The sequence below is a fragment of the Daucus carota genome, chromosome 5, assembly GCF_001625215.2.
Source record: "Daucus carota subsp. sativus chromosome 5, DH1 v3.0, whole genome shotgun sequence".
In the NCBI taxonomy this organism is placed as follows: Eukaryota; Viridiplantae; Streptophyta; class Magnoliopsida; order Apiales; family Apiaceae; genus Daucus; species Daucus carota.
Window position 1 is genome coordinate 38,325,684 of NC_030385.2, and position 27,628 is coordinate 38,353,311.

The window sequence follows — 27,628 nt, forward strand, 5'->3', positions numbered from 1 at the left end:
GGTAACTTTTAAAACATTTCAGGCAGTTCATCCTCCAGAGTTTAAGGGCTCAGCAGATCCCGTTGCAGCCCAAACATGGTTAAAAGAAATGGAAAAGTGTTTTGAATTAGTTCCAGCAAGTGAAGATCAGAAAACAAAGTTTGCTAGTCATTACTTAAAGAATGAAGCAACGTATTGGTGGGAATCTGTGAAGAATATGGAAGGCACAGTTGAGATTACTTGGGAGAGGTTTAAGGAATTGTTTTTAGAAAAGTATTTTCCTAGGTTTCTTCAAGATCAAATGGAGTTGAACTTTTTAGAGCTGAAACAAGGAAATATGTCTGTGGTTGAATATGAGAATAAGTTTGCGGAATTGGCTAGGTTTGTGCCAACCTATGTAGAGACCGATAGGCAGAAAGCGAAGAGGTTCCAGCAAGGTCTGAAACCTTGGATTAGGAGCAAGTTAGCTATTTTGCAATTGGAGACTTATGCGGCAGTGGTTGAGAAGGCAATGATTGCGGAGGCTGAAAATGAGTTGTTTCAGAAGTCTAAAGAGGATAAGAAGAGAAAGCCAGACAATAGAGGAGGATCCTCTCTTCAAGGGAGGTTCCGGAAGAAAGGGAAGTTTCAAGCAGGAGGAAATCCTAATTTTAAGAGAATAGGCAGTGGTGGACAAGGAGGACGTTTTCTTACGGGAAGTCAGGCCAATCAACAAAGGTCTTCAATGCCGGAATGTCAAACGTGTGGCAAGAGACATGGAGGAGTGTGTAACAAGCCGAACATAGTGTGCTTTAAGTGCAACCAGAAAGGACATTATTCTAGAGAATGTCAGAACCCATCAGCGATAAGAGATCAGGGGAATAAGAGCTCGATAAGTAAAGCTCCAGCTATAGGATATGCATGTTTCAAATGTGGGAAGCAGGGACATATGGCTAGGGATTGCAAAACATCAGCTCCAGTTAGTAATGCACTTAGAATCATGGGAACTGTTCCAGAAGTGAATGAGCCTCCTAGGGCAAGAGTCTTTGATATGTCAGTGAAGGATGCTATTCAGGATGCCGATGTTGTGGCAGGTACGCTTAACGTAAACTCTTTAAATGCTAAGGTGTTAATTGATTCCGGAGCCACTAGATCATTTATTTCTCAAGCCTTTGTTGATAAGTTGAATTGTCCGGTTGAATTGTTGAATGAGGTTATGAATGTAGAGCTAGCTAATCAGGATCGTATCTCCGTTAATCGAGTTTGCCCTGATTGTGAAATTGAGATTTTAGGAAATAAGTTTTGTGCCGACTTGATACCTTTCAAGTTGGGGGAGTTTGATGTAATCTTAGGGATGGATTGGTTGTTTAAATATAGTGCGCAGATAGATTGTAAAAATAAGAAAGTAATATTAATGACACCAGACCACGAGGTAATAACTTTTAGAGGACAAAAGCAAGCAAAGAAGTTCTTAACCATGATCCAAGCCAAGAGAATGTTACGACAAGGATGTGAAGCCTATATTGCTTATGTAATTGATAAAAGTCAGGAACCAGTAAAACTTGAAAATATCCCTGTAGTGAATGAATTTCCAGACGTGTTTCCGGATGAGTTACCAGGACTTCCCCCAGATAGAGAGATAGAATTTGCAATTGACTTAGCACCTGGAACGGAGCCAATATCCAAAGCCCCGTATAGGATGGCACCAGTAGAGATGAAAGAATTGGCAAAACAATTACAAGAGTTATTGGAGAAAGGAGTGATTAGACCTAGTGTATCCCCATGGGGAGCACCAGTGTTGTTTGTAAAGAAGAAAGATGGAAGTATGAGGTTATGCATAGATTACAGAGAGCTTAATAAGCTTACTATCAAGAATAAATATCCTTTACCCCGTATTGACGACTTGTTTGACCAGTTGAAAGGAGCAGAATATTTTTCTAAGATTGACCTCAGGTCAGGATACCATCAGCTCAAAATCAAATCTGAGGATATACCTAAGACAGCTTTTAGAACAAGGTACGGTCATTATGAATTTTTAGTGATGGCTTTTGGATTAACGAATGCACCAGCAGCTTTTATGGATTTAATGAATAGAGTCTTTAAGAAGTATTTGGACAAGTTTGTGATTGTTTTTATAGATGATATTCTGATATATTCTAAGACAGCTGAGGAGCATGCGGAACATTTAAGAACAGCCTTGGAGATACTAAGAAAGGAGAAGTTGTATGCAAAGTTTTCTAAATGTGAATTTTGGTTACAAGAAGTTCAATTTTTAGGACACATAGTAAGTCGGGAAGGAATCAAGGTAGATCCAGCAAAGATTGAAGCTATAATGAATTGGGAAAGACCAAAGACCCCCACAGAGATCAGGAGTTTCTTGGGGTTAGCAGGTTATTATAGAAGGTTTGTACAGGATTTCTCAAGAATTGCAACCCCACTGACTAAGTTAACTAGAAAGAATGAAAAGTTCATATGGAATGAGAAGTGTGAGGAAAGTTTTCAGGAGTTGAAGAAGAGATTAGTGTCAGCACCAGTATTGTCTCTTCCAGATGATCAAGGGAATTTTGTGATTTATAGTGATGCTTCTTATAAAGGATTAGGATGTGTATTGATGCAACATGATAAAGTTATTGCGTATGCGTCTAGACAACTTAAACCTCATGAACAAAAGTACCCCACTCATGACCTGGAGTTAGCAGCTATTGTATTTGCATTAAAAATATGGAGACACTATCTGTATGGAGAAAGATGTGAGATTTATACAGATCATAAGAGTTTGAAGTACATCTTTACCCAGAAGGAGCTGAACATGAGACAAAGGAGATGGCTAGAGTTGATTAAGGATTATGATTGTACGATTAAGTATCATCCAGGAAAAGCCAATGTTGTAGCGGATGCTTTAAGTAGAAAGGAGAGGTTAAACGTATTGACTGTGCCAGAGGAATTATACAAGGAGTTCCAAAAATTGGAAATTGAGGTAAGAATTCATGAACCATCAAAGATAGCAGTATATACCATGACCTTCCAACCAGAGCTATTAGAAAAGATTAAGAAGTGTCAGGAAGAAGTAATGGATCAGGATGTAAACAAGTTAGTAGGAGAGGAGTTATGTACACAGAAAGATGATCAAGGGATTCTTAGATTTTCTTCCAGGATATGGATTCCACCGGTAACAGAGTTAAAGAATGATATCTTGCAGGAAGCACACAATTCTAAGTATTCAATTCATCCAGGCAGCACTAAGATGTATAGAGATTTAAAGGAGAACTATTGGTGGCCAGACATGAAAAGAGAGATTGCAGAATGGGTAAGTAAATGTTATACGTGTCAAAGAGTGAAAGCAGAACACCAAAGACCAAGTGGATTATTGCAACCTTTAGAGATTCCAGAATGGAAGTGGGAACATATTGCTATGGATTTTATTGTAGGATTACCAAGGACCAAAGCAAACCATGATGCCATTTGGGTTATAGTGGACAGACTAACCAAGTCAGCTCATTTTCTTCCGATCAATGAGAGATTCTCTTTGGATAAATTAGTCCATATGTACTTGAAAGAGATTGTAGTTCGTCATGGTGTCCCCGTATCCATTGTGTCAGATAGAGATCCACGATTTAATTCGAGATTTTGGAAAAGTTTTCAAGAATGTTTGGGCACTAAATTAAATATGAGTACGGCATATCATCCACAAACAGACGGTCAAAGTGAGAGAACTATTCAGACGATCGAGGACATGCTACGTGTTTGTGCAATCGATTTCAAAGGCAATTGGGACGAACATCTACCTTTAGTGGAATTTGCATACAACAATAGTTATCACGCAAGTATTGGGATGCCTCCTTATGAAGCTCTTTACGGACGCAAATGTCGATCGCCAGTATATTGGGATGAAGTCGGAGAACGCAAAATACTTGGACCGGAATTAGTACAACAAACAAAGGAAGTTGTCGAAATTATTCAGAAACGACTAATTGCAGCACAGAGTCGTCAACGAAATTATGCAGATCAATTCCGGAAGAACGTAGAATTTGAAGACGGAGAAGCAGTGTTACTAAAGGTGTCACCATGGAAAGGATTATCCAGATTCGGAAAGAAAGGCAAGCTAAGTCCCCGATATGTCGGGCCATTTGAAATCTTGAGGCGTGTAGGCAAAGTAGCATACGAATTGGCGTTACCCCCGCAAATGGAGCACATTCATAACGTCTTTCATGTATCGATGCTTAAGAAGTATAATCCAGATTCGAAACATGTGATAGAGTATGAGCCGGTAGAACTCGAGACAGATTTATCATATGTAGAAAGGCCAGTGGAAATCCTAGATAGAAGAGAGAAGGTGTTAAGAAACAAGGTAGTTAATTTAGTAAGAGTATTGTGGAGAAACCCAAAAGTTGAAGAGTCAACCTGGGAATTAGAAAGTGATATGCGTGAAAAGTACCCTCATTTGTTCACTTAAGCGATTCTGAGGACAGAATCCTTTTAAGGGGGGGAGGATGTAACATCTGGGATTATCCGTGTAATTATTTGAATGATTAAGGAATATTATATGGATATTATGTGAATTTTGTGAATTAATTGGTTCCTGTTCTATTAATTTAGTTATACATTTTTGATTAAATTTGAAGAATATCAATTTTTATATGCTCAGTATAAAATATAGTTTATTTAGATATTTTCATATCGCTTTAGGCGTTGTTGTATGATTTTATATTTGATTTACGGATTTAATTACGTATATTATATTTAATTATTAATTATTTTAATTTTTCGAAAACTGTCAACCTGTAACGGTACCGAGATTTTACTTCCCGAAAATTTCAACAAAATTCACCTTTAGCCTAATTTGAACATTCCGGACATTTTTCATGTTTTGACTTTTTCGATCCGGAGTACAGTTTGTTCTGGAGCCGGTCCGGCGGAGTTTTCGGTATTCGATAATTATCTGTTTGTCTCGATAAACGCGAAACTAGATATTTATGATCATCCTTATCTTGTAATGATGACAGTGGGACCCGCATACTAATGACGGATTAAAAAGCCCCGTTTTGATAATTATCTCGAAAACCGGTACCGATTGGACCCGTTTTATTAGTATAAAGCTATTAAACATTGTATTTTCATGCCATATATGATCCAAAGGGGTACTAATTATTCATAAGTATAAATATTCTTAACCGTACTTTATTTCATTACGAAAATCATAAAACCAGTTAACACCGAGAAATTCCCGAGAGTGTTCTTCGTGTTCTTGAGATTCAAACGAAGATTTGGACGCGTTATCGGACTCGGATTTTGGCGTTCAAGGACTCAAATTGAAGGTTTTAACAAGTAGAATCATAATCCAACATCAGAATCAGTGCAGAATCATCAGGTGGGTTCGGATTTTGAGATTTAAATTCGTATTAAATAAGCTTAAAATAGGGCTTTTTGATTTTGAAGTTGTTTATGTGTTTTGATGATTGTATGTTGTAGATAATGTTCTCCTGATCATTTTGGTATATCATATGCATGATTTGGAGTTCAATAACATGTTCAAAAATGAGTTTGATTATTCGGAATTGAAAATAGGGTTTATGAACCCGATGAATATTCTCAATTGAAATTAGGTGTTTTTTTATCTAGGGATTCTGGGGATGATTGGTTAGTATCATTAGAACGAGCGTTTAGAGAGGAATCTATTAGTATAATCAGAAGTGGTGAACGACACGGGAATGGGTCGCCGGAGTCTGGAGAACAACTCGCCGGCGGCGAGTTTTCTCGAGAATTTTCCGGTCGATTCCGGCTGTTCCTGGTGATATGGATTGCAGGGTTGGATTGTACACTCTGAGTAGTGCATATCTGCACATTTTGAGGGCCAACGGAGGCCGGGAAATTCCCCTCCGGCGTCCGACGGCGGTTCAGGGGCGGCGACTGTAATATTTACAGTTTAACCCCTGAACTTTCGAAGATGGTGAAGATGTTATACTACAGTTTTAAAACTTTCAACTCAAACCTTTAAGTTTTCAAAACTTGCAGTTTAAACCTTGAAGTTTTAAACTTTTAAAAACTGATTTATTTTAATTTCTTTTAATTTCGAAAATCATTTTTTTTTAATTTCTAAAATAGTTTTAATTATTTATTAATTCAAAAATAATTCTGATTTAATTTATTAATTAATTTTAATTAATAATTAATTATTATAATTAGTCAATTAATTTAATTATTAATTGATTAATTGTTTTAATTAATTATTAATTGATTTTAATTGATTTATTAATTAGATTTAATTATTTTAAATAATTTTAAATGATTTTAAAATTCCGAAAAATAGTTTCGAGCTTTAAAATATTATTCTAAAATATGATTGAAGCTCGTTAATTGTTTTCAAATGATTTCGGACGTGATTTCGAGTATCCAAAATTGATTATTTATTTATAAAAATGATTCTTTGACCCGTTTTAATTCCGAAAAATGTTTAAAAAAATTCTTAATAAATACCAGAAAAGTCTGTTTGACTTCAAACCTCTTTTGAAAAATATATTTTATTAAATATTTTATGTGATATGAGCTATGTGCTATCTGATTGATATGTTATGTGTTTACGTGATTGATATAAAATTGTGTTTGACATATCTTTTGATCCGTAAATCGGATTTGGGTAAAACGAAGGGTAGATAGAAGCTCGTTTCGAATAAAGGATGATAAGAATAGTATGAGATCATATATTGATAAAGAATTGTTGTGATTAGCAGAAGAAGCGAGACGTAGGAAGGGAAAGCAAGTGGTGATAGAGTAGTATAGCGAGCAAGCGTAGTTGAAACTTGAGATCAGCTATATAAGGCAAGTTCCCTCAGACTTTCCTTCAATTATATGTTGTATCTGTTGTGATTATTTAGTGAACTTTCTGATGAGTCCTGTGACCTATTGAATTATCGCATGGATTATTTATCCTATTGATTCTTGAACCTTCAACCAAATTTCTTGAACTGTTTTATGGATTATTTATCCTATTGATTCTTGAACCTTCAACCAGATTTCTTGAACTATATTATGGATTACTTACCTTATTGATTCTTGAACCTTTGACCGATTATTTGATACCTGCTACGAAACTTATTTCAATTGTAAACCTTCCATCTTTAAAACTTCTAAATGATTACCATAACAACCTAATTTCATTTCAAAAATATACCCTCGATACCTCAACCAGTTATCAATCACTTTTATTTCAGACCGTAACCAGTTGAACGACCCCAAATAACATCTGTTATGACATATAACTTACAGTTGATTGATTCTTTCCATAAACTCCAGTTTCTTGATCTTAACAGCATTCATTTATACTTGGGTTCTTTTTGTGAACCTAGAACCCTCCTTCATGTAAACACGAAACTTTGACGTGCTTTGCCATCCTATAAGGCAATATCTGATTTTTTTGCTAAAACCATGAAGATAATTCTCATTTCTCCTTTGAGATCCATTTGAAACACTTTGAATAGTAGTTGCTTCTGCTTCAAAATTTATTTATGATATTGACGTTCTTATTTTATTGAATAATATTGTTGATCATCTTGAATGTGATAGAATTGGATAGTTTTCTAAACTTGGACCAGATGAATGGTCAGACCAGATGAGTGGTCACTTTAGGCCAATGTGTGCCTTGGATCCAGTAAACGAGCATGGTGGGACCTGCTCGGGGTTAGTGTCTGACTGATCAGCAGCCTAACCTTTGATTTTTAAAAATAAATTTAATATCCAATTCTAATCAATGTTCTAAAAACAAATCTTGGTATTGAGATTGATTCCTTGAGACACTGGTTTCCTTCAGTTTATGATTAATATTTTAAATTGATATTGTTATACTTGCTGAGCTGGTTAGCTCACTCTTGCGGTATTTTATGTTCTTTCCAGTGAAGGCAGAGAAAGTTGGTAACGATGACCCTCAGGCTAGTAGTAAGGTCAGGATTCCAGGCTAGAAGATGAAGAGAGCTATCAGCAGCACCTGGCTTTTCATATATGTACTAGTTTGAATAACGAGACACAAATGGCGTGTAAGCTTGTAAGATTTAAGTTTTTATTTTGGGATTTGGGTTTGTAATAATTAAAGTTGTGTTGTGGCTTGTTTTATACTTTAACCTGTTGCGATCCAAGGACAGTGAAGGGTCACTATATATATTATATCATTAATTACAGGTTTATGTTGAGATGTGGACCCCAAACTTCTGACCCGGGTTTGGAGGGCGTCACAAATATACATCGACGGAACCCCTCGCGCTGCTAAACATCTCCAAAGAACGGCCCGTGATACACTATCATAAGCCTTTTCAAGATCTATAAACACCATATGAAGATCCTTACGACGCTCTCGATATTTCTCCACAAGACAACGAATGAGATAAATCGCCTCAATTGTTGACCTCCCAGGCATAAAGCCAACTTGATTCGCTGAAATGGTAACAATTCTTCGAACCCTGCACTCAATAACTCGCTTCCAGAGTTTAGCCGTATATTGATTTCTTTACTTTAAAAAGGCTGTATATTAAATTGTTAATATTTAAAATTGTACTTAAACAAATGTTTTACTGTGATCGCACACAATTAATAAGGAAGTTGATTTAAAATTAGAAGCAGGGGATGTATTTTCTTTTTATCAAACTTATTATTATTTTAGTTTTCTATTTTTGCTAAAAAAAAAAATAATTTCATCACTCAAATTGAATATTTTACTGTATTTTCTTCTAATCAAGTTTATTATTTTAGTTTACTTATTTTTTCTAAAAAATTAATTTCATCACTCAAATTGATTATTTTATTAATTTGTTATAATTATTATATTTTCATAAGACAATTTAAACTTATATAACAAACGATTGATTAACAAATTTATAATATGAATCACTATAAATCATAAATCATCATTTTAAGTTTCCACTTTAAGTCTAGGTTTAACATTTTTCATGATCACTTCAATAAGTGCATTAAAAAATTTAGCATGAGAAATTGATTATCGATATTTCATTAATTCATTGTCTTTAACTGTTGAAACTCAAAATCCAACATCAAGTAAAATATACTCTAATGTAATTATCTTGAGGTTTTTTTTGACGGCCAGAGTCGATCTCCGGTTCTCCTGGGCAACAAAGGATAAACGAACTATCCAATCGTGCTCAATTATCTTCTGTTTTTAAAATAATTTATATTTTGAATTTTTAGGACGCATTTTTAAGAATATTGTTCAGGTAGTTAATTACATACTTTTAAAAAATATAAATAAAATATAATAATTTAATTTTGATTCATAAAAAGTAATAATATTAATACTTTAGTTATGCCACCAGTAAATTTCAAAACATAACTAAGAAAATAAAATATCGATTATTTGAACCCAGAAAGTTTACATTAATTAGGATTTCATGTTTTGGTGCAGCAGCTGCAGAAATTTAATGAAGTGGGTGAAGAGTCTCAGTCCATCACGTGGAAAAATTTGAAAGAAATACAAATCGCGGCCTTATTTTTTCGGTACTTCCACGGAGTTCATGCCAACGTTATATATATCAGAAATTGGTAGTAAAATGTCTAGTCAGCTAATTACTGACGTGTATGAATGGATTAATGAAATTCTTCTGTCTCTGTCTGTTATCTAGCAAAATCACAGTTAAGACTTAAGAGACAGACGTGACGGAATCAATGATAAAAAAATTGTTAAACTTGATTATAATCCGATTTTGTGAAATGATTGGAGAAATGTAAGATAAGTGAAAGTCGAATAAAGCAAAAATAAAATATCACTACTTTTGACATTATTACACTCATTTGTGAATCACAAGTGGGAAACCGTCTCATTCTTTTTTTTTTTTAAGGGAAACCGTCTCATTTTTAGGGCAAAGGTTTCGAACTAATTTGCGCGCAAGTCATTGTAGGTGTCTTAGGATGAGCTCAACGAGAACGGATATTATCTTATAAGAAATAGAAGGGTTGAAACGCATTTAGATTCCGATTTTTAATACGAAATTTGAACTGTGAAAGCGTGACTTGACGATTCTTTAGCCCTTCGAATTTTGAAGTTAGGGGTGTCGGAAAAGTTTTCATACGGATAATTGTCTTATGGCGGCTAAATGTTCATTGCGGCGTTGTTGTTTTTTACTTTTATGTCGGTTTTTTTATTGTTGTGAAACAGAGTTTGCACTGAGTGTTGGATTGTTTACCTATCAATAGGTTATTTGAGAGTGGAGTTCCGTTTTCTTTAAAATATATTTATAGTGTTTGTTATAAAAACTCCAAAACCCAATATATTAAATACTTAATGGATGATCATAGTTGGGTAAGATATTTTTACACTAAATCGATGATCGTGTCTCTAATATATATGTGACACGTAATACACACAGTATAAATAAAAATAATAGTGATCATTACTTTGAGTGTTGTAGTAAAAACAATTACAATTTCAATTAAACTAGTGTATGACATACAATGAGTTCAACTAAATCTTTATTTGACATGAAAAATATATTAAAAAGATATTATTTTTATCCACGAACCTAATAGATGATCACATAATTTGGCTTACATAAAAGCATATAATCATGTAAAGTTAATTTTGTTTATAAATATATACTAATTTTAATTTTTACATATGATTCTCCTTTCCCCATAATAACGTGCCCCTTTTAATATTTAATTTTACATCACTCGAATAAAGTCAAAATCAGTACACAGTGTGTAGTGTAAACGCAGTTAATTGTGTTTTTAATGTAATTACACAACAAGAATAAATTTAGATAAGAATGGTAGTATATGTGAATAACCAATGAGTAGTTAGGTTATATGTATTGTTTGTAAATTGTAAAATTGTAACCATAGCATTCCATCCGTTTAATCATAACCTTTCTGAGAAATTTTTAGATGATTGCTGGTCACAAAATGTGTTGTGCAACTATTATAAACATAATTTAGCCAAAAAGAAAAAGAAAATGATTATAAACATATAAACTGCAATATATAAAATATAAAATATGGAAGTTTATTGAAGAAGCTTGTGAAAAATAATATTAGTGTTCTGAGCAAGCTGCACAAGACTTGTTTAACACACACTAAACTATCTTTCAACAGAAAAGGTAAATATTGATAATTTTTTAGAACACTTTAATACTATTAAATTAGGGTCCTGTTCCTTGACAACCGGTTGTTAGATAAGGGTTATCTAACACACTATACGGGGGCCGTTAGATCTATATTTCAAAGGCCCAGATCTAATCTGAGATTTTAATGTATCCGCTAAAAAAAACCGCGGATAGGGAAAACTCCCTTCCGCGGTAAATAACCGCGGATAGGGAGTTTTCCCTTCCGCGGAAAATAACCGCGGATACATTAAAAACCCAAAATTGAATCTGAGCCCTTGGAATATAAATCTAACGGCCCCCGTACAGTGTGTTAGATAACCCTTATCTAACAACCGGTTGTCAAGGAACAGGACCCATTAAATTAATACGGCGCCAAAAAAAATTGAAGCAACTATTCTCCCTCCTCATTTCTCTCCCTCAGAGCAAGTCCAAGAGATGCCCTATCTCATGTCCTAAGTTATAATTTAGGGCAATTGATGAAAAAACTTGATCCAACAATGTCCTAGTGATGCCCTATATCACTAGGACAACCTCACTAAGCCCTATTTTTGGGGCACATCTCTCATTGCCCTATTCTATATTTTATTATAAATTTTCATCAACACTCTCTTTCTCTCTTTACTTTTATATTATGCTTCAATGATGTAAGAGAGTCTTTAATAATAAAATATTAGACATATTGTGAGAATAAGGCACATTGTTGGAGTTCAAATTACTAAAGTATGTCCTAAATTACTAAGACATAATATTTTATATTATATTTGAGGCTTGAACTAGGACAGTCTTGGACTTGCTCTCACTCTGTAATAGTATATATATATTTTGAGGGCACATTCTCTAGTTTCAGTTGATGATTACACTCCATTCAGGACTCTTTCTCCTTCCTCGCACACCCAATCTCTCCACTATTGCGCGTGGTCTCTCTCCGATTCTCAGACCCAATTCGTCATTTTTTCTCAAACCCCCTCTTTTTACAAGCCCTAATTTGAAATTCCCCATGTCTTCTTCACGCCCTTCGGCTTTCGATGCTTTAATGTCAAAAGCTCGAGCCGCTGCGAAGAAAAAACCCCAGTCCGAGGCTTCTCCAGCCAAGAAACGCAAGACCCAGGAGTTAGTTTCTGTAAAAGAGGTTGAGAACGCGAGTTTGGATGACGCGCATCAGGTGTTTGATAAAAAGAGTAAACAAGAAAATGTTGTGAAATGTGGTGATAATGTGGGTACTGAGGTTTTGGCAAATGGGTGCAAGGAAGGTAAGGTAAATTTGAGTCTGGATGAGAAATTGGCGGTTAAGAAGGCCGAGGCTGTTAGTTTGGATGAGAGTATTGCACAGTTGAAGAATAAGCCGGCGAATTTTGATCCAAAGAAAGCTGCATTTTGGGGGGAGGGTAAGAAAGTTCCGTTTTCGTTTGTGACTAGAGTGTTTGATGCTGTTGACAAGGAGTCAGGGAGAATTGTGATTACTGAGATTGTGTGTAATATGTTGAGGACTGTGATACAGACGTCACCGGATGATTTGCTTCCGGTTGTTTATCTTTTAGCGAATCGGATCGCACCTGCTCATGAAGGGTTGGAGCTTGGAATTGGGGATGCGAGTATTATTAAAGCGCTGGCTGAAGCTTGTGGATGCAATGAAGCTCAGATTAGGAAGCAGTACAAAGTAATGAGAGAATGTTACATATTTTACTTGTTTTTGCTTATTGCTCCAAATGTATTTGTTTACAAGTCTAATTTTCTACTGCAGGATTTGGGAGATTTGGGATTGGTTGCAAAAGCCAGCCGCTCATCACAGTCTTTGATGCGCAAACCTGAGGCATTAACAGTCACTAAGGTCTTTAACACATTTCAGCTCATTGCCAAGGTGATCCAGTCTGACTTTTGCTATTTGATTTAAAGTTGAGTTTTTGTTACATTGCAGTGATTATTACATAGAAGCAGCAATTTGGGAATGAAGTTGAAATAGATTGACATAGTAACATTCTCAGTCAAGTAAATATTGCTTAATGACGATTTATTATAATCATCCGTAGCCACTATTCAATCTTGTTATTTAACATCTCTAATATGAAGCTACTTTTAAATTCCAATATTTTTTGGGTTGAGGTTTCAACTAGTGGAGTTACATGCTTATAACATAATAAGTACAGGCCAAGCCTAATTACGTGTCTCTATAGGCACGTAACCTCTAATTTGCATATGCTTTCTTAAAAACTGTTAGGAATCTGGCAAGGATAGTCAAGAGAAGAAAAAGAACCATATCAAGGCACTCCTTGTTGCTGCTACTGATTTTGAGCCTCTGTATATGATCCGCTTACTGCAGGTAGATATGAATTCAGTTGGAGACTGAGAATGTTATGCCGACTACTCTTCCTTTAATAATTTGGTTAAGTTAATGTGTACAGACAAAATTACGAATTGGTTTGGCAGAGCAAACTCTATTGGCTGCTCTGGGTCATGCTGCTTATTACAGTGAAAAGCGTTTCAAACCTCCTGCAAATATAGATTCTCCTTCAGAAGAGGTAATCTTTTGTGCATTATGAAATGTGTACTATGCAAATACTCTCTGTTTTTAGGAAGGCTCTTTTGTAAAGAGATTCTTTTTGAATAAACTTTTCTATAATCTACATTTAGGCCATTAACATTAAAGTTAAGGACACCTGTATTTAGGAAATCAACATTAGCTGAATACCATTGTGACCTAAGCATCATGCAGTCCGACTTATAAATTTCCCCAACATAATTACCACTTATCTCTAATTATTAGAAGACAAAGATTCTCTACCTTGATATTGATTTTCATTTGCAGTTTTTTGAAAGATAGGTAATGCCACGTCTTGTTTGCATGTTCTGCATCAGTTAATTTGTTGTATTTGGTGTTCAGGCTGCAAAGATAGTTAAACAAGTTTACTCTGTGCTTCCCGTCTATGACAAAATAATCCCTGCCATCCTTACTGGTGGTGTATGGGATCTCCCGAAGGCATGCTGTTTTACACCCGGGATTCCTATTGGGCCTATGCTAGCAAAACCAACGAAAGGAGTGTCTGAGATTTTGGATAAGTTTCAAGATATGGAATTCACATGCGAATACAAGTATGATGGAGAACGTGCTCAGGTAATAACTATGTTACATGGACTTGATTGTGAATTTCATCAGGCCTGTGTAGTAAGTGTTGGGAATGGGTACATGCCCACCACTCCAGTCACTTAGAGTTTGATATTAAATACCTTGACATCTTCACTCTTTCTTAAGGTTCGGAACAAATGGGACATTATAATAAGCATTTGTATAATTTGCAACAGATCTATCTTAACTACTTACTGTTTTCTTCAAATAGAGTGTCTGACACGGACTCCACCTATTTAACAAGATATAGACGTTGCTACTTGCTAGAATAATAATACATATGTTCAAGTAAACCCATGCTTCCCAAGTGCTTTCACTTGTTGCATATCTGTGTCTTAAATATGGCAAATATTGTATACAGATACATTACTTGGAGAATGGTTCAGTTGAGATTTACAGTCGAAATGCTGAAAGAAATACGGGAAAGTTTCCAGATGTTGTTTCTGCTCTTTCAAGGTTCTATCCCTTATCATAACGATTTTGTTTTTATATAGCTTAACAAGGCAAGTTCATATTGTTAGTTACCCATATATCATATAGTTCACATACTTTTTGCAGCAAATATTGACTGGAGTTTTTAATAAGCCAATAAGAGAGACATATTTTCTTAATATTTTAGCTGGAATTAGTAATTTGATTAACGAGCCTACATCATTTTATACTTGTCAAGAATAATATTTCTGTACTGATAATTTGTAAAGTCCAAATGAAGTGTTCTGCTTATTAAGATGTCTGTCATTTTACTCCCTATTTCCATCTGTTACCCTGCATTTTGGAGCAGGAAATCATTATAGAGTGTTTGCAGTAGGCTCAACGAAGAAATGAAGACTTCTGCTGACGTTAATAGAATAGAAAAGGAGTCCAAAGTGGATACTTAGTGTACATCAATGTCGAGCCATGTTTTGAAAATATTTGCTCTGTGCCTCTCTAAAAGAACAACATACACCGTCATCGTTACAACTTGTGAAGGCCTATAAAATACACGATGTGAACAAACAAACAATAGTTGCAGTCTGAACTACTTTTAGCAGTTTATTACTTTCCTGGGTTGAATCTTCCCTCTGAATATTCACATAGTATAATTTATGGTAAAATTAAGAGTATTTTTGGGCAAGGGAAGAGCTTGGTAATTTTTGTTTATATCCCTTGAATTGTTATTTACTTTATAATGTCTATCTATACTATTCTATGAAAGCCGAAACATTAAAAGTTTCGGTTGGTGGATATTTGGGCTGATTTATTTTAGAGTCTATCCTAATGGAACTACTTAATTTATATACCTATCTATAATATACTCTTAAAGTAGAAACATCTAAAGTTTGCTTGGTTATTTTTTTTGGTTTTTGGCAATCTTATATTAAATATTTATTTATATTATAAAAATAATCACCTTAGAAAAATCTTAAGTACCTTCTACATATTTCAATACAAATGTAGGAAATTAAACATATATCTTAATATTCTCCTAAACATTCTATTGTCAACTTTCAAATTTAATTAATAAAAGGAATTTTAACATAACTTTCAACACATCTTTAAAAACCTTGTTATATTTTAAATCTATATGAATAACAAGGTAAGAAATATTAAAAACAACTCATGCATTTCATAGGATATAAGCTAATTTTATATATGTTACAAAACTCTGTTAATCTTTTGAAGATACGGATTATACATTTTATAACCAATATTCTCTATTTCTGCGGCCATGAGGTAATGCAATACTTTAAGCACTAATTTTCTTTCTGGATTGCAGACTAAAGAAGTCATCTGTTTCATCATTTGTTTTGGATTGCGAGCTTGTCGCTTATGACCGTGAGAAAAAGAAAATCTTACCTTTCCAGGTAATGTTATATACTTATATACAATCCAATTAATGTAGCTCAGCTCTCAGCTTAACTAACCCTTTAATTCCAACTAATATAAAATTAAACGTGTGGTCTTTTGCCAACTGATGGTACTAGCCAAGGCCATGTCCAGCACTTGTGATGTTGAACACAAATGAGGCACACATATTCTTATGCAAGTTGCTGGTTTTATAAATACCATTCCGCTCCAGTGACCAGTGCCTTATAAATGTTGGAGAACTCAGCAACTTACATCTCCCTATAATATATATATATATGTGTGTGTGTGTGTGTGTGTGTGTACATATATATTATTCTGACTCTTCTGGTTCGGTCTCCATACCCGTGTCGGACACTTGGACACCCGGACACTTATCTCATGTCGGATCCTTCGACGGAAATGCTAGCTAGTATTTTCTGCAGGATCGTTCTGGTTGGACAATACTCTGGGGATTTTATTGTGTGCACTAATCAGTTACACATACTCTCCTTGATAGTCAGGAGAAGTAGTCAAATGGCTTATCTTTGGGTGACGTTGCTGATATTCGTTTTTTGGCAGGTTTTAAGCACACGTGCCCGCAAAAATGTAATGATCAGTGACATCAAAGTTGAAGTTTGCATTTTTGCATTTGATATTCTTTACCTGAATGGTCAGACACTTCTACAGGAGCAGCTTAATGTTCGTAAGGAAGTGAGTTACCCCAATTTTACATTTACTTGCTGGTCTCTCAATCTATTTGTTTCTGTTTTCCTGTTTAACGAGAAATATAAGAAAAATGGCCGGCACATATTGTTTTTAAGGGTCTACATGAGGCTGAACTACTGCCGTAAGGAAAGGTGACTATGTACTTGTAGTTGTTGGGTGCTTGTTATAGAATTGTGTGAACAATTTTTCGCAAAGGATTTTAAATCACATTAGAGAGCTTAAGAATAATCTGCAAGAAGTGCCTTTTACCATGGATTGTAATTGAGGTCATCTGGTGACTTTTATTATTTAGGCAGTGTCTGACACTCGCGCTCTGATTACTGTCAAGAACTGTACAATAGCTTTCTTTTTCTCAAGTTTTACCTTATTTATGTGCGTGTGTTCAACTAACGATTTAGGTTCTGGCTTCTGCAGCATCTGTATAAGTCATTTGAGGAAGAACCCTGCTATTTTCAGTTTGCTACAGCAATGACATCCACTGATCTTGAGGAAATACAGAAGTTTCTTGAGGATTCTGTCGATGCAAGGTATTTTTTGAGAAATTGGCGACTACAAAAGTTCATCTAAAAGCTCAAAATTGTGTGGAAAAATAAATTGAACTTAAGAAGCATAATGTAGCATAAAATGACATATAGCAAGCATGGTTGTTACGTCGCTCGACTAGTCGCGACTAGTCGACGACTAGTCGAGCAGTCGGTGGAGGACGGTCGACTGGCCTCCTCGACTGGCTGTTTGTAAGTATTTCGCTCGACTGGTTCATGACTGGTCGACTGGGTCGACTTGTCGACCCGACTGGTCGACCCAGTCGCCCGACTGGTTCCAGATTTGCAAAAAAAAAGCCCAGATTTGCAAAAAAAAAACAACCAACCCAAGGTATTAAAAAAAGCCCGACTGGTTCCTTCTTTTTATCTACAAGCCCTATTATATGTAAAAACAGAGTACCCACACTCATATATACATACATAACACATATATATACACAGACTCACTGAGTCATATATGTATATACACACTGAATAGTTGTATGTATATATACACACAGTCAAACAATATATATTACACACAATTATACACACACTTATAGAACAGATAATGGAATCAATACACTTGTTTTTTGTTCATATACACACAGTCATATATGTGTATTCTGTTTCTCTGCCTACTGTTTTCTGCTGGCCAGGTATGTATTCTGCATCTCTGTCTTAGTTTACTTTGCTTCCTATAATCCTATTTGTGCAGTCAATTGTGTGTAGAAGTGTAGAATATGTATATATATATATAAAATTACTAATTTTATACTTTGTCGACTAGTGTCGACTAGTCTACGACTAGTCACGACTCGACTTGCCGGACACTCCGGTCGACTCGACTCGACTTACCGACGTAACAACCATGATAGCAAGTACCAAGCAAAATAATAGTTATCATACTTGAAGAATAAATTGTTAAACCTTACTGCTAGTCCCATATATAGCTTCAAATTATGAGTGAATTTTTTCGTCTGATATGTGTAACGATTAATTACATGCTCTCATGCTTAATCAAATTCTCCTTTTGTAATTCCTCCGTACTCTAATATCACCCCCCCTCGAGCCTTGAATATGAAATGTTTTTTGTCCTGAACCATAAAGGGTGGGTTTTGATCTTTTGTGCTTTTTTTTCTTTTCTTCCTATAACAAAGTCAACACATATGCATACACATCCAATTTTACTTGCCAGTAACTAGCCTATTGGTATTGTTCTACGTCAAATTTCGTGCAGCATAAGCCATAGAATGGTAAACTCACTTAAATGTCTGCCATTCTATGGACATTGTATGTTGCTGTGCAGACTGTAAGAAGAAAGAATTGAGTTTCCTGTGACCGATCTCTCTTAAAAAGATTATCAACATCAGAACATTGAAACTAAAACACCCTCTTTTCAATGATGTTATTTTGCAGTTGGCCATTGTGTTATACTCCATTTTGTTAGTATTAAATATAAGCATGAATTTACCTTTGAACACTACAGGCATCTTTTTTCTTTTTTGATTTTTTTCGAGCTAGATGATTTTACATTTTTCCTGCCTTTTGCATTTATGTTTCATTGCAGCTGCGAGGGACTGATTATCAAAACATTAAGTAGAGATGCTACATATGAACCTTCAAAGAGGTCAAATAACTGGCTCAAACTAAAGAAAGATTACATGGAAAGGTTGATAACAATACATCAACCATTTTTTTGCATCTTACTCTTTTTGCAGAACTTACATTAATGGTATTGGTTATGATTGTGCATGTAGTATTGGCGATTCACTTGATCTAGTACCTATTGCTGCTTTCCATGGACGAGGGAAACGAACTGGTAATCCTACAGAAAGATTAATTTGAAACAGTTAACATCTCATATTGTGAAATTGAAGTATCTTAAAACTGCATTGCTTGCCAGTGTTTTTGCAAATTTATTATATCGTACTTCAAATTTCGAAGTTCAGTCTAGAGTTCATGCCACTTGCCTATTATTGGTGTCACTTGGTAGGATTGCGGAGGGGTTTCTTTTAATGGATAAACATGAATCTTCTTTGTTTCCTTGTAGGTGTATATGGCGCTTTTCTGCTTGCTTGTTATGATAGCAGCAGCGAAGCATATCAAACCATTTGTAAAATCGGTGAGGAATATCATTATCTTCCAAGTTTCCCTGATGATTTATAAGTGTCTACCCATCCCCGTGGAAAGCGTCAACTTCCATATATTAGAACTATGTTAGATTTTAAGGGATAGCCAAGACTTCAGGATATCTCACCTTTCCACATAAAGCTTACTACATAATTATGCGTCATTTGTGTGGTGTGAAATTATCGAAATAATAAGTTTGCAGTGAAGCCGTAAGAAAAGGAGTCAGTTGTCTAGTTAAATAGCTTTTCTTAATATGAGAATTTCACAGTTCTAATGCGACTTCTATGGTTTGTGATCATTGTTAGGCACTGGATTTACTGAACAAGTGCTTGAGGAGAGATCTACCAGTCTACGTTCTAAAGTGATCCCAAAGGCAAAGGTAGGGCTTAAATCTATTTTGTTGGCTTGTTCCCTCTCCTTTAAAAAAATATTGCTGGCTAACAATTTTTTTGCAGTCCTACTATCGTTATGCAGATAAGATTTCTCCAGATGTATGGTTTGAAACAACCGAGGTGATTGTTTAAGCATTTATTTAATTTAGTATCATCCGAAGTTTGGTTAGTACTTGTTTCATATTTATATATGCCTGTGGGGTGATTTTATTTACATATCATCCTATCATGCCTTAGAATACTTGTCTAGGCTAAAAGTCAGATAATCACTGAAACACACTAAAAATCCCTGAACTAGTGCAATTACCTTGAACACTTCGTCACACACCGAAGAGGTAGCAATGGCAGTTTCAAAAAGGCAGCATGATGAAATAGACTGGCACTGGGAATTGAAATGAGTTAAATTCTTAGATAACATCAGCCTTTCAGGGAATGTATTCATAAGGTATCAGTGTTAGAGAAGCATATCAGAATCGGCAGAGAAGAACTGGCTGCCAATTTTGGAACTGAAACCTGTTATTTCTTTGCTTGGTTATACAAGGGTATGCTTTGAGGTGTCTTATCAAGAACCCTGCTACAATTAGAGGGTCATGATAGGCATTAGACAACACGAATGAAGATGGAAGAGTTTCTCTTCAATGCTATCTTCCTTTAGGAAGTAAACTCATATTGTAGTATAAATAGGTATCTTAGCTATTCTCTTTTTTTGAGATTTCTGGTGGTCCGAACTACATCCTGACACCGTTTTTGCGGACACAGCAATGCCCATACATTAGTAAAAATGAAACTTCAGAAAGTACAGTATGTTTTCGAACACATGTTAAAGTTATTAGTTTGCAATTTTGCATCATCTAAGTTGGCTCTGAAGTGTTGAGCAAAGTATGCTGGCAAGCAAATATTGAAATGACTACATGTAACTTGGTATTGCAGTCATTTTAATGTTTAAAAAGGCTATGCACGACTCACGAGCTCTTCCTTTTGTGCTACTTTGGCCCGGATCATTGCTGATTCATAAAATCTCTGCACTTCCTTCATTGGGGCTGATGTTGAAGCATTATCGTTACATGTTTTTGCTCCAGAGTACCAGATTCACACATATTAAGCTATTTCACTGTGTATGGCTTATATATTACCAATTTACCATCTACTGTACCAAATCTCTTTAGTCCTCGCACTTGCCACTTAATCTTTGCATATATGTGATTGCAATCTTCCTCTATCTCAGCTTGAAATATTGTAATGGGATGCTTCTGCCTCAACTATTTACATATTTTTGGATGTTCTCTTTCAGGTTTGGGAGGTCAAAGCTGCAGATTTGACCATCAGTCCCGTCTATTGTGCTGCCATCGGGATTGTGGATTCTGAGAAGGTTAATTGCTTAATCAATTTTTTTGAAGGTGTTTTATTATTCAGAACTTGCAGGAATGTAATTCTAAGCTTTCACATTGTGTTTGGTTGGTATGAACAAAATGATTTTTGTACCAATTTATAGGTGAACATTTTTAAATTGGTTCCTTCATTCCGTTACTTAATTTGAGAAGGAATGCTCCATTCTCCATTCTCCATCCTACTTGTTTGTTTCACAAATCTTATTATAGAAATTCGCACTCACTTTTTCCACTCATTCGTATCTCCATTTTGCATCATTAATTTTGCTAAGAATCTTTCTTTCCATTCTATTCTCCCCAACTAAACGGAGCATCAGGGTTTGTGTATAGTGATTTTTAGCAGGTTACAAACCCCTCTCCATTGTGTATGGGGGACCTGCTTCAGTATGACTATTTGTCGTGTATATTAAACGCAAAATAGTTTTTAATATTTATTATGCATGCTTATACTGTTATTCTCATATTCTTTGAAAAAGGGCATCTCTCTCCGATTTCCACGGCTGGTTCGTGTACGAGAAGACAAGGCTCCAGAGCAAGCTTCATCATCGGAACAGGTTAGATATAATTATTCGCTGTTTACTCTACTCCTTGGACCTTTTGATTGACTATGCTACTACATTACAATCTTGCTTGTTACTACCAATTCCCATGCTTATAGGTAGCTGAAATGTATAAAGCTCAAAAGCACACCCAAAAGCACTACGAAGATGATGATAAGGACGAGTGAAGAAGCAAAAGCTTCCATGGTACGATCTCCAATCAGTTGGTCTTCTGGCTCTTAGAAATATGCCTCAACTTGTAGCACTTACCTCATTCTATCTGCCAAAAATAGAAGTCATGCCTGATTTAATTAGTTTGACTGTGTTAATTATGTATTAATGTAGTTAACATCTTATAAAAGGTTTTGCTAATCTCTTTCCTACATATCTTCGATATTAAACTCTAATATTTTTGTGATTGTCTGGGCAGTTTATAAAATTGTCTAATCTAAAGCTTTAATAAGATTAGTAATTTGGTAATTTTCTACAATCCACGAAAATGATAAAAAGAACAGACAAAGGACCATGGTACTTACGCCAATGGCGGAGCAAGTAGATGACAAAAATAAAGCTTGTAAAGTGCTGCCAGTATAGGCAAATACATTGCAAATATTTTTTTTTTGAACCACTGCTGCATAACAAAATTAGTTACATACACAATATGGCTATCTGCATATATTCATTGCATAATTAAGGTAAATGTTGTTCACCTGCTAACACTTTTCATGTTATTTTTTGTCAGTGCCTTCTTTAAGAAAGTTGATGGTTGTCTTCAAGTCCTATATGCAAAAACTTAGCATATGTCTTTAGAAAAAGAAGTATTTCCCTTGTTTAAGAAGACTGTAAATGTACATATGCTTTTGTTTTCTATATATTGGATTTATGGAATAGCCAATAGTGCTGGCATACAACCCGATACTAGGCTAGCTTGTTTTAATTTTGCTTAGCATCTACCTTGTGCAAATATGATACAACACTGTGGTTACCAAATTACCTGTCAAAAATAATAGAAGCTTAAAAATCTGAGTTTTTTCCCCCTCTCATCTTGTACCTATGTTCCAGGATCACAGTGCAAATGGTCCAGCTGCTGTATTTCTCTAAGATTGTCCATAGTGATGACTCTGCCCCCAACAAGTAACTTGATGTTGATATCTGTTACTACCCTATGAGTCAGGTTAGCCACTGGAAGATCTGTACCGGGATAGAGACATTTCTATATAAAGCTGTACCCTTTCGAAATTGTTCCAACCTGTATGCTAATGATCTGGCCCATATTCATGTTTTAGACTTTAGGACTCCAGATTTTTGATCCGGATGCTTTTTCTGACTTAATAGATGGCTATATAGCATATTAGCGTGTTATATTGTATACTTGTATATTGTGCCTATCAAAGTCTTGACTTCTTCCTCTGATTAGTGTATATGGTCTGTTGCTATTTTGCGGGATCAACAATCAACATCATACCAACACTTCCGCAAAGTAATACATGCACAGTACTTGAAAAGTGTCCTAAAAGCCTTAGAAAGTCTATGAAGTCCTTGTCTATCGTAGAATGAGTGAAATCTGGGCTGTCTTATACCATTTTTCTTCTGGTAATATTAGAATTATATGTGACTTCCAGTCGAGCTATCGTGATGTAGGTATAGAAACTTCTTGGCTTTGTTCAAGTAAAAGTATTTGAGGTAGATGTGAGTCTGAGTCAAGGCAATGTGATCCAGGCATTGAAAATTCCTACTTACATTTTTGTTGGCCTTTGCGTGTGGACCGCGGTGTTGACATCAGTCATATGGTGCCCCTCTGTTTTGCCATTGCATGCAATCATAAGCTTTGTGAATAAAAGCATCTATAACTATTCAAAGTCTCTCTAGTTGAAATGGAGGTAAAAGAATCCTTAATTTTGTGAATTTTCTAATTGATACCATACTTAAATATGATAATCTATAATTTTAAGATTAAGTTTGAAGTTTAACTCCCTTTTTTCCAATTTAGTCAGCATATATTAGAGTCACGTTGAATGATAATACATGTTTTAATAGGTAACTTAAAGATTATTTCGTGTTGAGAAGTATTCTAATTTTTCCAGAAGGTGATAGGTTTAGTCGGGTTAAAACTTAAGCAATGACTGCGGTATAGTTTAGTAGCCGTTACGATTTTGGAGTTTATGTTGTACTATTTCATAGCTTTACAAAATTAAAACTAAATTTAAATTCGCTAAAAGTAACATTTATTTCTACCCTCTAATACCTCTCACTTATTTTTATTCCATTTTCAACTTCTCTTTTTCTTCATTTCATGTTTGTGTTGAGAACTGGTCTATTTAAAATTTTAAGGACAGGAAGTCATTCAGATCTTATGTTATATTTCAACATTACCCTCACTCAAAATTCTACCATCTCACAGAAATTTTGAATAATTATAAGTCCAGCAAGATAATTGTATCTGCAAGATTTGAAAACCTCTGCCAACATGAAATTTAAAGCTTGGAATTTTGAAAATCTCTAATTTAATTTAATTGTTTTTTGATACAATCATGTTTTCTTCTGAAGTGTAATCAACTTCAAAGACTAAGAACATACTTTTTTGCATTGATAAAATCGCAAACAGAACTGGTGATAACAGGAATATTTTTTTTTTTTTTTACTATTGGGTTAGTTTAATAAACAGATGATTAGTACTAGATATGTTGGGTAATCAGTCATGTCAGGCTAGTATTAAACAGTAAATGATAGTGGTATTTTGGGTAGTTTAAAAAATGGTGTGGTGTGGACATATAGCTGCAATTCACCTTCCTTGTTTCTTTATTCAACCAACAAGGACACTTTTGAACATGTTTGCTTGGCTTTTGTGAGAAAAGAATGTTCATGTAAAAGGAAATGTGATTATAATATAGAATGAAAAAAAGCTAGCGGTTGCAAGTGAGGGGCTCAAAGAGAAAGAAAAAGCTTAAAAAGAAATATAGAAATGATTCCAGAGACATCAAATCACATTATAATAACTAATACTCACCATTAGGTCACTAGTATCAAATCTTGATTCTGATTTGTGGGTCATGCACACAACAAGGATGCCTCTTAGACTTTCATCATGTTTCTCAGTTTCTCTCTTCTGCCTTGTACATGTATCCATACAAGATCTTGGTACCTCTTAGTGTTACTGCACATACTTGGTTTGGTCATAGATTCTTGTAATTATATGTTATATCTTACAATTACAAAAAATCGCGGAAAAAATATTGCAACAATCAATTGTCGGGAAGTAATACTGAAATCGGCCATATGAAAGAAAACAGATCTGTTGCATATAATTGGATATTGAGTCATGAACCACAAAAGTCCTGCATACTGCATACACACATGTAACTACCATAAATCATCACAAGATTACATGTTACTTTGATAGTTAAATTAAGAAAAAGCAAACAACTTTCAATATCACAGCCCAGCAAATGAAAAGAAAGAGATGTGATATGTGACAAACAGAAAAATGTTGCAACTAATCAACCACTGGCTGTAAGAAAAAGGGAAGCCATAGACAAAGATCAAGCTTCCTCTTTTTTCCTCTTCCTTGAGTAGTCCACCTAGTTTACTTGAGTCCTTTTTACAAATGCTAGCAGTACATAATCTCATTCATCAGCTCATCACACTAACAAGTACAGTAGATTTCTTTTTCTAAATTAAGATGCTCTGCCATAATGTCACCTAATCAAAGACAGTTTTTCCCTCTGACACTTAGTATCTGTGCAAGAATCAGTGATTTCACTGAACACCCTTTTTTTGTTAAGTCCTTGAAAGTTGTTAATGTTGCTAAAAGTAGTAATATCCATGAAAGGGTCTTGGTGGGGGAGCTGAGATGCTTGCTGTGGTGATGGCAGTGGTAGTGGTAGTGGCGGCGGGATGGTGACAGGTGGTGGTGGGATCTGGTAGTTGTCGAGTGGCGGTGGAGGGTGGCGCCAGTTGGGTAAAGGTCCAGCAAGAAGAAGGGTGTGAAGTAATGGCCCTGCTTTCATCACAGCTTGCAGGAACTTCCCTTTTTCAGGCAATGGCTTGTCTTTTGGGAAGAAAAAGTCCTGGTCTTTTTCTTGAATTGTGTCAAGAATTGGTGAGGAAACAATGCTTTCTTCGCAGTCTGATGAAGAGAAGTTGGCAGTTCTGGGATCATCTTCGATGCTGGAGACTCCGGAATGGGGAGCTGTTTGATTCTGATAATGGAATTGTTGAAGCTGCATTTGTTGTTGTTGCTGCTGTTGTTGTTGGAGTAGCAGTTTGTCAAACAGGAGTTTCTGGCATATCTCTTGGGCTTCATCTCTGTCTCTCATGGTTTTCTCCAGCATATCCCTGAGTTCCATAAGCTGATCATCTCTCATTTTCATCTCCTCTTGAGCTCTTAACTTGGTGGTTTCTAGCTCCAAAGTTGTCACCAGAAGTGTCTGTGATAGCTCCTCCATTGTCTGCACAATTTTAACCAAAAAAAATAAAAATCAGTCCAATGATCCTATAGGACGTTTAGTTTCAGATGTAAGCATAACTTATCTCTAAACGACACGTCGGACATAGAACTCGGAACATTCTGCATATTTGAATGAATTAAGTTAAAGAGAAGAAAAATCAAACCTTTCCTTGGAAGAAGTAAGGCCAAGTAAGAAACTGGCTCTGCTGATTGTCCATGCTGTAGCAATGAAGGTAATGAGAGAAGGAGAAAAAGAGTAGTTAAATTTGGTAGTAATGGAATAAGTTGACTAGCTTTGGTGTGTCAATATATATACAACTTTCACTGAGCATCTGTTATAGCAGTACCAAGTCCAACTGTTTATGTTCAGTGCAGCATTAGATTTTTCATTTTCTACAAGTACTAATTATTTTATTTTATTATATTTTATATATTCTTAGGTATGAGTCGTTGGTTGGACAAAAGGGGAAAAAGCCAAAACCCTATATATCCTATCTATCACATGTAGGACTACAAGTCATCGATCTTCATACACAGTGTATTCGGTGGCTCTAGATATCAATTTTTTACTTCCACAATAAATTTCAATACAAGGGTATTAATAAAATGCATGTTTAATGGGGTATTAGGTTGGATTCTTTAACTTTTTACATGGAAATTTGTGAGAATTATTGTCCCTCATCGTAAATAAACAATTTCATGCTTATGCTGCTACAAGACCGTCGTCTTATGCTTCAGTTCTATCTTCATACTCGTTTATTATATTTCTCTAAAATCATACAGACATGTGTTTTTCTATAAATGAGATGAATTAACAATGGACCCAATTATTTTTTTTCCTCCAATTTACGTTGGAACAATAATGTGGTTAATTTTTTTTTCCAAAAGTAACATTCTTTTATAAAATTTGCCGACATAAAGAGCCAAGGATATTAATAATAAAATACTTTAAAATGAATTAGTAATCCAAGATCTACTATATACTATAAGCAAAATATGACGCGAGAAATTTTAAATACCGTCGCAGCTTTTTATTTTTTTTTTGAGAACTGAACTTATTTAACTTCTGTCGATGGAATTAATTATATGAACAAATAACAATTGCAAGACAAAAAGGTGGTTCTTTCCGTGACAGCAACTGTTTTTATTTTCATAATACATATTCAAGAAAATGTGAAAATTAATTAGCAATCGAAGAATCTTTGCAAAGACATTTTCTGACACTATTATTGACCAGAAAATATGCATGTTCACATTTCACACAAGTAGAAAACCATAATCGCCGAAACTTATTTATTTTTACAACAGTTATTTAACGTCACACCAACTCTCATTCACACAACAGTTGAATAGAGTCAATAAAAAGCATTGAAAATGTTAGCCGAATTTTCCCTCCAATATTTGGCAGAAAAGGGGACATTTAATGGATACTTTTTGAAATGTAAAATCATGTTGGTGGGGAGTAATTAATTAGGCT

At 35.1% G+C, this 27,628-nt stretch overlaps 2 protein-coding genes across 3 annotated transcripts; one reads left to right on the top strand and one right to left on the bottom strand.

Annotated features, from left to right (window-relative positions):
- The first annotated feature begins 11,865 nt into the window (after positions 1 to 11,865).
- Positions 11,866 to 23,117, top strand: LOC108223221 (DNA ligase 1). Of its 2 annotated transcripts, XM_017397359.2 has the most exons (18): positions 11,867 to 12,714; positions 12,799 to 12,915; positions 13,273 to 13,374; positions 13,457 to 13,573; positions 13,936 to 14,166; positions 14,540 to 14,634; positions 15,935 to 16,022; positions 16,585 to 16,716; positions 17,146 to 17,258; positions 18,823 to 18,924; positions 19,013 to 19,074; positions 19,306 to 19,377; positions 19,691 to 19,764; positions 19,841 to 19,897; positions 21,069 to 21,146; positions 21,642 to 21,719; positions 21,824 to 21,911; positions 22,767 to 23,117. In XM_017397359.2, the coding sequence occupies exons 1-17, from the start codon at positions 11,908 to 11,910 to the stop codon at positions 21,890 to 21,892; spliced, it is 2,394 nt and encodes a 797-aa protein (XP_017252848.1). In that variant the 5' UTR covers positions 11,867 to 11,907; the 3' UTR covers positions 21,893 to 21,911; positions 22,767 to 23,117. The 2 variants fall into 2 exon arrangements, with proteins under 2 accessions (XP_017252849.1, XP_017252848.1); XM_017397360.2 differs by lacking the exon at positions 19,306 to 19,377 and having other exon boundaries at positions 11,866 to 12,714; positions 22,767 to 22,906.
- Positions 23,118 to 24,981: 1,864 nt separating this feature from the next.
- LOC108220804 (uncharacterized) lies at positions 24,982 to 26,475 on the bottom strand. Its single transcript, XM_017394664.2, has 2 exons — positions 26,316 to 26,475; positions 24,982 to 26,152 (listed from the first exon to the last, which is right to left on the bottom strand). Exons 1-2 carry the CDS (start codon positions 26,367 to 26,369, stop codon positions 25,400 to 25,402), a joined length of 807 nt encoding a protein of 268 aa, XP_017250153.1. The 5' UTR covers positions 26,370 to 26,475; the 3' UTR covers positions 24,982 to 25,399.
- Positions 26,476 to 27,628: the final 1,153 nt, after the last annotated feature.